We start from the raw sequence: 10,000 nt of genomic DNA, 5'->3' as shown, positions 1-10,000 counted from the left end.
AGAGAGAAGAGAAAGAGAAAAGAGAGAGAAGAGAAAGAAAAGAGGAGAGAAGAGAAAGAGAAAAGAGAGGAGAGGAATGAGAGAGAAGAGAAAGAGAAAAGAAAGAGAGAGAAAACAGAGAAGAGAGGAGAGAAAAGAGAGAGAATTGAGAGAAAAGAGAGGAGAGAAAAGAGAGAGAAGAGAAAGAGAAAAGAGAGGAGAGAAAAGAGGAATGAGAGAGAAGAGAAAGAGAAAAGAGAGAGAGAAAACAGAGAGAAGAGAGGAGAGAAAAGAGAGAGAATTGAGAGAAAAGAGAGGAGAGAAAAGAGAGGAGAGAAAAGAGAGAGGAATGAGAGAGAAGAGAAAGAGAAAAGAGAGAGAGAGAAAACAGAGAAGAGAGGAGAGAAAAGAGAGAGAATTGAGAGAAAAGAGAGGAGAGAAAAGAGAGAAGAGAAAGAGAAATGAGAGGAGAGAAAAGAGAGAGGAATGAGAGAGAAGAGAAAGAGAAGAGAAAGAAAAGAGAGGAGAGAAGAGAAAGAGAAAAGAAAGAGAGAGAAAACAGAGAGAGAGAGTATATCCTGTTGCTTGAATTCATCCATCAGAGCACACGGCATTTCCCCGAGCACCTGGACACTCATTATCTCGCTATCTTAAGGCCTGTTCTCCCTCACCTCCACCCCACACACACACACACGCACACACGCACACACGCACACAGTGATGGAGTTCACCTCCTCTGGCCAACACACACATGAAAGCTCTGATGAGAAACAACTGATCCCGCTAGAACTGTGCAATGCGGATGTTATTCTGTTGGCTTATTTTCAGCGCTCATGGTTTCTCCTCAGATGTTAAATAAAAGTATCACAGAAGTCCGTCCACAGCTTTTCACTGCATCACGACCGCCTGTACATCCTTCCTGTAACGCCTTCAAGTACCGTGATATGATATTTGTGTCATATTGCCCCGCCCCCTACGTACAAGGATGTGCACAGGCTTTTGTGTAAACCGTAAATAACCGTTATGATTCTGAACGAACATCAAACCACACCAAACGCTCCACTCTCGCCTAGACCGAAAACTGCGCAGCTGAAAAGAGACGTGAACGCAGTTCTTCATATCAGGTGAAAATGTCCGTCATTCTTCTCAGCTGTCTGTCGATCGCCACGTCACGAACACGTGAAACAAACGTCCTGAAAAACCGACACGCGTTCCTGTTACACGGAGATCGCCAGATCGAATCCTGACCAAACCAGTCATGTAGGACTGATCGTGCTTTCTGTGTGGGAGGAGCTTATTCTGTCTCCCCCCGTCAATCAGAGCGACACTGACCAATCGTGGGCATCCGTGCGAGTCGTGTATGAGGAAGAGGGCAGACTGCGTGTTACTTGTGAATGAGGATGTTTGAAAAGACGTGGCACGTGCTTTTTCACCTTCGTCAGTCTCTGCCACTGCAGCTGTGGCGAGACGTATGTTTACTATCGGCGCTGACTGAAACCGTAGAGCGGTGCGGAAGTACGAGCGCGCGCTCGCACGCTCTGAAAGCCCAGGGGCGATGGTTTATTAAACACCGGGGAGTGGAGTCGTGGTCTGCTCAGCCGTGATGGAAACAGGATTTAAAAATCATAAAGAAACGGGGGAAGAAAAAAAAAAAAAAATCGCTACTGGTTCCCAATTAGCCCGTGTGTTTAGCTGTAACCCCGAGGGAAATGTGTACACCTGACCCTGGACTGAGTAACAACGGAAAGAACATCCCACCACTACACGCGCACACACACACACACACACACACACACACACACACACACTGCAGTGCTTTCTGGATGATAAAACTCCACACTGTGGACACATTCCTCACTCAACTCCTGAATAGGCACAGAGAGAGAGAGAGAGAGAGAGAGAGAGAGAGAGAGACGGGGGGGGGGGGGGGGGAGAGGGAGAAGGGGAGAGAGAGAGAGAAGGGGAGAGACAGGGAGAGGGGGAGAGAGAGGGAAAGAGAGGGAAAGAGAGAGGGAGCAAGAAAGAGAGAAGGGGAGAGAGAGAAAAGGGGAGAGAGGGAGAGACAAGGGGAGAGAGAGAAGGAGAGAGAGAGAAGGGGAGAGAGAGAGAAGGAGAGAGAGAGAAGGGGAGAGACGGAGAGAGAGAGAGAGAGAGAGAGAGAGAGAGAGAAGGGGAGAGAGAGATAAGTGGAGAGAGAGAGGGGGAGGGAGAGAAGGGGAGAGAGAGAGAGAGAGAAGGGGAGAGAGAGATAAGTGGAGAGAGAGAAGGGGAGAGAGAGAGAGAGAGAAGGGGAGAGAGAGATAAGTGGAGAGAGAGAGAGAGAGAGAGAGAGAGAAGGGGAGAGAGATAAGTGGAGAGAGAGAGAGAGAGAGAGAGAGATAAGTGGAGAGAGAGAGAGAGAGAGAGGAGAGAGAGAGAGAGAGAGAGAGAGAGGGGAGAGAGAGAGAGATAAGTGGAGAGAGAGAGAAGGGGAGAGAGAGATAAGTGGAGAGAGAGATAAGTGGAGAGAGAGATAAGTGGAGAGAGAGAGAGAGAGAGAGAGGAGAGAGAGAGAGAGAGGAGAGAGAGAGAGAGAGAGAGAGGAGAGAGAGAGAGGAGAGAGAGAGAGAGATAAGTGGAGAGAGAGAGAGAGAGAGGAGAGAGAGAGAGAAGGGGAGAGAGAGAGAGAGAGGAGAGAGAGAGAGAAGGGGAGAGAGAGAGAGAGAGAGAGAGAAGGGGAGAGAGAGATAAGTGGAGAGAGAGAGAGAGGAGAGAGAGAGAGAAGGGGGGAGAGAGATAAGTGGAGAGAGAGAGAGAGGAGAGAGAGAGAGAAGGGGGAGAGAGAGAGAGAGAGAGAGAGAGAGAGAGAGCAAAGCCTAAAACAAAACAAATGAAAGAAAGGACGGAACGCCAGGCCACAGATATTTGGCTGCTACAGGACATTTCTGCTGCACAGACAGTCAAGCGTCGTGTTTCTCAGAACAAGAAATCTAAACAACGAGATACACAAATCCAGCTGAATATTTAAATCAAGGTGTAAAAATGGCTCTCATCCAGTGAAGTCATCTGAGCGTGTGCACGTGTGCGTGTTCCTCCGAGAAGATTAACGTGGGTTCACGGAAACACTCGCACGTAAACCCACACCTTCTGACCAATCAGAAGAGAGGGTTGGCCCTGCGCCGGTCTAACGTGACCGTATCCTCCTCATATCAGTCCTAACCGTCCACACGTACATAACTCAGCCGGAGAGGACTTTACTCCGCCGCACAGAGCAGTAAATCTCCACCTCGTCGGCGCGGCTGACCTCTGACTCGGCTTTTAACCCAGACCGATCAATCTCTGGAAACCTGCCGACGACATCACGTCAAATATTAATCCCTGCACTGCACACGTGAAAACACGCGAGGCTGGGAGACGTTCCGAGCAGCTTTACATTAAAGAAAAACACAGATGTGTAAAACACAGGTGTGTGTGAGAGTGTGTGTGTGTGTGTTGCAAACAGAATCAAGAATGTGAGCGGAGGAGGAGGAGGAGGAGGAGGAGGAGGAGAACCCGACCCTTAACGCCGCCACGTGAGCGGGTTTATTACGGTTCGACACGGCTGCAGGAAAAGAAACGAATGAAATAAACGAATAAAAACAGCAGGTTGAACACGGACGCAAACGGAAGACGTACGGATCCACGGCGAAGAAACGACTGTGAAAGAACGTCCTGACGCAGACGGGAGAGGACTAATCCCGAGGCATTCCCCACGCGCTCTCTCTCTCTCTCTCTCTCCGCTCGCGTTACCGCCGTCTGGTGCAGGAGGAGAACCTCGTCCATTTTGTTCCTCACCTAATTACAGTGCAGCAGAGCTTCAGCTTCAGGGCAGAGGAAGCGCAGAGGAACAGGAAAACCATTACCACGGAGAAAGTCTGACCGGGAGGAGCGCACGCACACGCACACACCCCCACCCCCCATTTGGTACGTTCAGTGCTCTCCTCTCTCGGTTTAACACTGATGCTTGTTCGTGTTACTTCCTGTTTAAAAGTTTGGTGATGGTGAGGAAACTGGCAGGAGGAGGAAACGGAGCACCACATGGATCTAAAAAAACAAACACACACACACACGCACGCATACTTTCATTGGACTGGAGCGCTGGAATTAGCTCACCGTCGTGGTGCGAGAGTGCAACAAAATCTACACGTCTCCTTGACGGATAAAAAACCAGACACTGGCAGGTATTTCTGCGTGGAAAAGGTGCAGAAGCGTTTGCTCCAGAGGAAAAAACAGCATTATAAGCCCCGCCCCCGAACAGTCCAAGTGCAGAGTGGAGCGTGTAAAACGCCCTTATCCGACACGGGTGCACTAGATCAGGAGCCTGGGCGCCTGGGATGAGCACAGTTCACGTCCGGGATGTTCATTTGTTTTATTCGTAGATAAGCAGACAACGGAAATAAAGCTTCCTTCCTACGAACGTTTCTCACGCCGTATTCCCGACATTACAATTCAATCCATTCCCGTAAACTAACCCTCGCTTCGCTTCAGCGCAATCACTCTCGTACTAAAAGAGTGTGCTCGTTCCCCTCTCCCACCCCGCTGCTGTAATGTACTGCGCTCTTCCCTTCCCCCCCCCCCCCACACACACACACACACAACCCGGTTGTGTTTCCCAGGTGACTGTTTCCCCCAAATCTCGTTTCCTTCAGCCGTGTAGTGGAAACACGGCCGCGGCCAAAACGGATGCGACATCAGCAGGACTCGAAGCTCTGAACAATCGGGCCGGGGCGCTCCAAACAGGGTGGAGACACGCCGAGCGACTGACTTTCACACGACGCTACCAGGCTGGGCTTGAAGATCTGTACACACTCGAAAAGCTCCATGTTTTTATTTAAAGTCGATCAAGACAAAAGGTCTGTTTTTGGGCCGAAAGAAATAGAAACAGAACCGAAATAAAAACAAGCTGCACATTTATTCCCAACGCGCTAAACAGGGCAGCGGTACCACCAGTACAGGGCAGCGGTACCAGTACAGGGCAGCGGTACCACCACTACAGGGCAGTGGTACCACCACTACAGGGCAGTGGTACCAGTACAGCGCAGCGGTACCACCACTACAGGGCAGCGGTACCACCACTACAGGGCAGCGGTAGCTTAGTGGTTAAGACGTTGGACTACTGCTCGGAAGGTCGTGAGTTCAAGCCCCAGAACTGTGAAGCTGCCACTACTGGGCCCTTGAGCAAGGCCCTTAACCCTCAACTGCTCAGCTCTATAAATGAGATAAATGTAAGTCGCTCTGGATAACGGCGTCGGCCAAAAATGTCATAAATGTAAACGTTACTTCCACTAATAATTCACTTTTCCATCGAGCAGGGCTGGGCGATATATCGATATAATATCGATACCGTGATAACTGATTACGTGATACACCTTTCTGAGATATCGTTGGTACGGTGGCGTATTTGTTTTACGTTTTTAACAATTACAGATTAAATGGTGCTGAACGGATGCTGTTGAAATGGATGCAAACAAATTTTAACCGAATATAATCCTTAAAGAGAAACGCATCATCAAACTCTGTTTAACGTCGTCGGGGGATTTTTACTACGGTTTTGCGGAAGGTTTCTTAGCTAAATTACACACACACACACACACACACACACACACACACACACATATATATATGTTTTATATCATGATATGGATTGTATATGGTAGAAATGTCCTCAAGTATCGCGATGTGATATTTTCGTCATATCGCCCAGCCCTACCGTACAGTCGATGCTTTGCAAACACTTCCAGCCGCGTCACGTGAAACTTCGACAGTGCGACGGTGCTACCTCGAGTCCTGCGTTCATCTGATCACAAAAATGTCAAATCCGATCTAAGGGTATATAACTCCGTCCAACTTCATCGCTGATCCTGATCGACGTCCTGCTAAACCGGATCAAACTGCATATTACGACTAAAATCAGCACCGAAGCAGGTGATATCATCCACAGATTCAAACCTCTCACCGATAATAACCCAGTCTAAAGCTGCACCTAACGCTCATCTTGATCGTCGATTAATCCGTCGATTATTTCTTCGATTAATCGATGCGTTGGATTAAAAGCCCCGTTTTTATTTCCTGTATTTTTTCCAAAAAAAAAAACCGTGTAATTTCACATCCTGCCCGACGTTCTCCTTCAAACGCTGAAGACTGTGAAAAACGTATGAAATGTTATATGTTGCGCAAAGGATTTTTTTTTAAAATATTAACATTATATTTTGAAAAAACAAACAGCCGATCGTCCACGAGCTTTAAAGCGGACGTTAAATGAGAATTAGTATTCTCATTTAATTAGAATTACTATTAGAATTACTAAAAGACGTATTAGAATTACTAAAAGAGAAAAACAAAAGCAGAAGCTGAGTGTTACGTGGTAAGAGGCTGAATGTTCTGCAGTAACACACACATTCGCTCCTTTAAACACAGTGACGCGTCCCTTTATTCTGACATTTATATACACCGACGTGTTCGAACCCCGTCACAGTTACCGCGCTCATAAAACACTACTACGACTACTGCGGTTTATAAATATCACTAAACACGGCGTTACACCACACGTCTGATCAGAATGGATATTTTAGTCCGAGTTACTGCGCTTCCTGTCTGTCGCTGTAGGTCAGGTCTGCCTGGAAGAAGAGAGAGCGAGCTCTCAACGGGATCTCCCTGGTTCAAGTTGAATCGCGCTCCGTTCGATCGAGGCGTACGCGTGGCCTCGCGCTCGTCCGGTGAAGTGTAACGGAGACCCGTTCGCTGTCGGGACGAGACTTTACGTACGGTGGAAATACCGCTGTGAATGTCTATTTACAGATGAGGATAGAAAAAGGTCGACATGTCGTTTCTGCACTGAAGAAAACACGTCCGGAACACGTTAAACCGCACGCGCGAATGCCGCGGCGTCCGACGCGACGAGCCACGTTCATATGCTCGCGAGTTTGTTTGAAGCGCTCGATAGAAAACGTGCATCGCTGTTTGATCTCCGCGGTGTTTGATATAAAATGCCCCCCCTGCCTTAGAGGACTTTCTTCCTCAGTCACGTGATGATTTCTCCTCCGTCTGATGGAGACTGAGGTCATGCTGGGAATAAAAGGCAGCGCTGATGTAAAGAGTAAACTGAAGAAAGGCATTGTCGGTGACCCTGAGGCTGAAGCTAGCGGCGTCGCATTACGCGAGTATGACGTCGTGTCGTGTCGGATTCAGATACAGACCGCGCCGGGCTCCGGATGCGTCGGACCTCAAACTACATCAGGTTTAGAGAGGAAAAATCATGTGCGCTTCCACACTACACAGGAAGCGCATCGACACACGCTTAGGAATTAAGATCGTAATCAGAGACCGTCATCAAAGACAGTACCGGTCTGAAACGGGGGAATATTTATACGCTGAAAAAGCGAAATAAGACTTGGCGAGAATTCAAACACACGAGTGATGTGCTGTTTTAGGAAAACGATGACCGAACAGGGCGGTACGATGCAGCGGAGTTCCTGTTCCCATCCAACGTCGAGTATTTTCCAAACAACAGGACGTCTTAAAAACAGCAAGGGTTTTACTTCTCTTATCCGACTGCGTTTCGCCAACGTCGTACTTTTTATCCGTTTGTAGTTACATCGAACAAGTTAGTTCGTGTTCTCGTTTACATTGTAGCAGCGATAAACAATCGTTTACGCTCAGAAAGTATCTGAACGACACTTGGAGGACTGGTATCGGCCTCGTGTCGAATGAAATAAGTGGGATCGGTGCGCTTACTTTCAGACAAGCCGCGAGCGATCACGGGCGCGTTCCCGTCTCGCACCTGGTGTAATTAAACAGTCGCAGATGCGTCTCTGCAGCTGTAGGTGTGCGTGAGCTCAGAACACACAACTAGAGAAACTGAAATTAATCACAATCACGTTACCAAATGGTCACGCAAACGTCTGTGAAGCGGCTCAGCTGGAAAATCCACTTTCGTGACATTTGATCAGCTCAGGATTTTCGAAATCTGATTGGGAGCTGCCGCCATTTTGGAGCTGTTAAGTGACAAACCAAAACTTCTCCTCGAACACTCTGTGACCAACCACGCGTTATTCCTCAAGCGCTAGCAAGCTAACGTTAGACGCGTGGCTATCTCTCTGGTTAATAATCACCAATACACACTTCATCTCAGCACAAAGATCCACCAAACTACACGCAGCGGTCACGCGAACCGCTGTGTGTCCAAGACTTTATACAAACTCGCACACGAATAATCACAGAGAGACACAGAGAGACACACACAGTCACAGGGAGACAGGCAGATGCAGAGAGACAGGCAGACGCAGAGAGACACAGGCAGACACAGGCAGACACAGAGAGACACAGGCAGACACAGAGAGACACAGGCAGACACAGAGAGACACAGGCAGACACGGGCAGACACAGAGACACCCAGAGAGACAGGCAGACACAGAGAGAGACAGGCAGACGCAGAGAGAGACAGGCAGACGCAGAGAGAGACAGAGACACCCAGAGAGAGACAGAGACACCCAGAGAGAGACAGAGACACCCAGAGAGAGACAGAGACACCCAGAGAGAGACAGGCAGATACAGAGAGACACAGGAAGACACAGAGAGACAAAGAGAGATCCAGACAGGCACAGAGAGACACAGAGAGACCCAGGCAGGCACAGAGAGACACACAGAGAGACCCAGGAAGGCACAGAGACAGACAGAGAGACCCAGGCAGGCACAGAGAGACACAGAGAGACCCAGGAAGGCACAGAGAGACACCCAGGCAGGCACAGAGACAGACAGAGAGATCCAGGAAGGCACAGAGACAGACAGAGAGATCCAGGAAGGCACAGAGACAGACAGGGAGATCCAAGAAGGCACAGAGAGACACAGAGAGATCCAGGAAGGCACAGAGAGACACAGAGAGATCCAGGAAGGCACAGAGAGACACAGAGAGATCCAGGAAGGCACAGAGAGACACAGAGAGATCCAGGAAGGCACAGAGACAGACAGAGAGACCCAGGCAGGCACAGAGAGACATACAGACAGAGGCAGGCACAGACACACACACACACACACACAGAGAGACACACACACTACATACATGCGGTGTCTCTCTTTCACACAGATAGAAACATGCAGAGACACACAGACACATATACACAGACACAAAGACACCCATCTACCCACACACATACACACCGCTCCTCATGACGTCACTGAGGTTAGTGTAGCCACTGTCTCTGCTAATGCACTTCACAGTATCTCCTTAAAACTATAACTCTAATCTTATTTATCCTCCTAATAAACACATTTTGTTTTTAACTGCTTACATCCACTCAACAACAACAACAACATTATTAGCCTGTCCAGAGAAGTTAGCTAGCGAGCTGCTGAGCTGTGCAGCCAGGTTAGCTAACATCACCGGTGTGTGGTCTGCTAGCTAGTGTCTCACTGATTATCAATAACATCTTTAAAAAAATCATCAACAACAACAACAACAGAAAACAGAGACTAACAAACTGCACAGAACAGTCGCGGTCAGTGAGCTGGAGTAACCTTTATGTGACATTTCTTAGCTAGAAAGCTGGGAAGGGTAACGAGCTAAATATACAAATAAATATAAATATAAATATAAATAATACGCAAATTAAAGAGAGGTGTAGATGGTAGATTTCTAGCATTGTATAAAGGTTTTACAGATTATACATGCTTGGTTAGAGTTAAAGCTGCGTTCAAATCGGGTACCAGGGATAAACAAACAAATAAATAAACGAGTGAATAAATAAATAAATGAATGAATAAATAAATAAGAGGACGATAGTGGACACAAGTGGGGAAACGGGTTCAGGATTAAACACTCATTCGTGGTGCTTTATGTCTAGCCGTGTGTGTGTGTGTGTGTGTGTGTGTGTGTGTGTGTGTGTGTGTGTGTGTGTGAGGCCACACCGAGGCCTGGTGGATGTACACCCCGGTGTTGGTGTCTCTCACCTCGGTCGGTTGGCTGATCTCGAACAGGTCGAGCCGGTTCGCGTTCCAGTGGTTAATG

The 10,000-nt window shown here is 48.2% G+C and overlaps 1 protein-coding gene across 10 annotated transcripts in view; it reads right to left on the bottom strand.

The window, feature by feature from the left end:
- Nucleotides 1-10,000, bottom strand: part of afdna (afadin, adherens junction formation factor a) — a 112,591-nt gene that overhangs the window by 102,271 nt on the left and 320 nt on the right. For all 10 annotated transcript variants that reach the window (XM_053614279.1, XM_053614273.1, XM_053614275.1 and 7 more), the window contains exon 1: nt 9,943-10,000. This exon is cut by the window's right edge. In XM_053614279.1, the coding sequence (XP_053470254.1) occupies nt 9,943-10,000 (58 nt within the window). The remainder of the gene's footprint in view (nt 1-9,942) is intronic.

Source organism: Ictalurus furcatus, chromosome 25, assembly GCF_023375685.1.
Source record: "Ictalurus furcatus strain D&B chromosome 25, Billie_1.0, whole genome shotgun sequence".
NCBI lineage: Eukaryota > Metazoa > Chordata > Actinopteri > Siluriformes > Ictaluridae > Ictalurus > Ictalurus furcatus.
The sequence above is the reverse complement of the archived record's forward strand: the minus strand, read 5'-3'. Positions and strand labels throughout refer to the sequence as shown.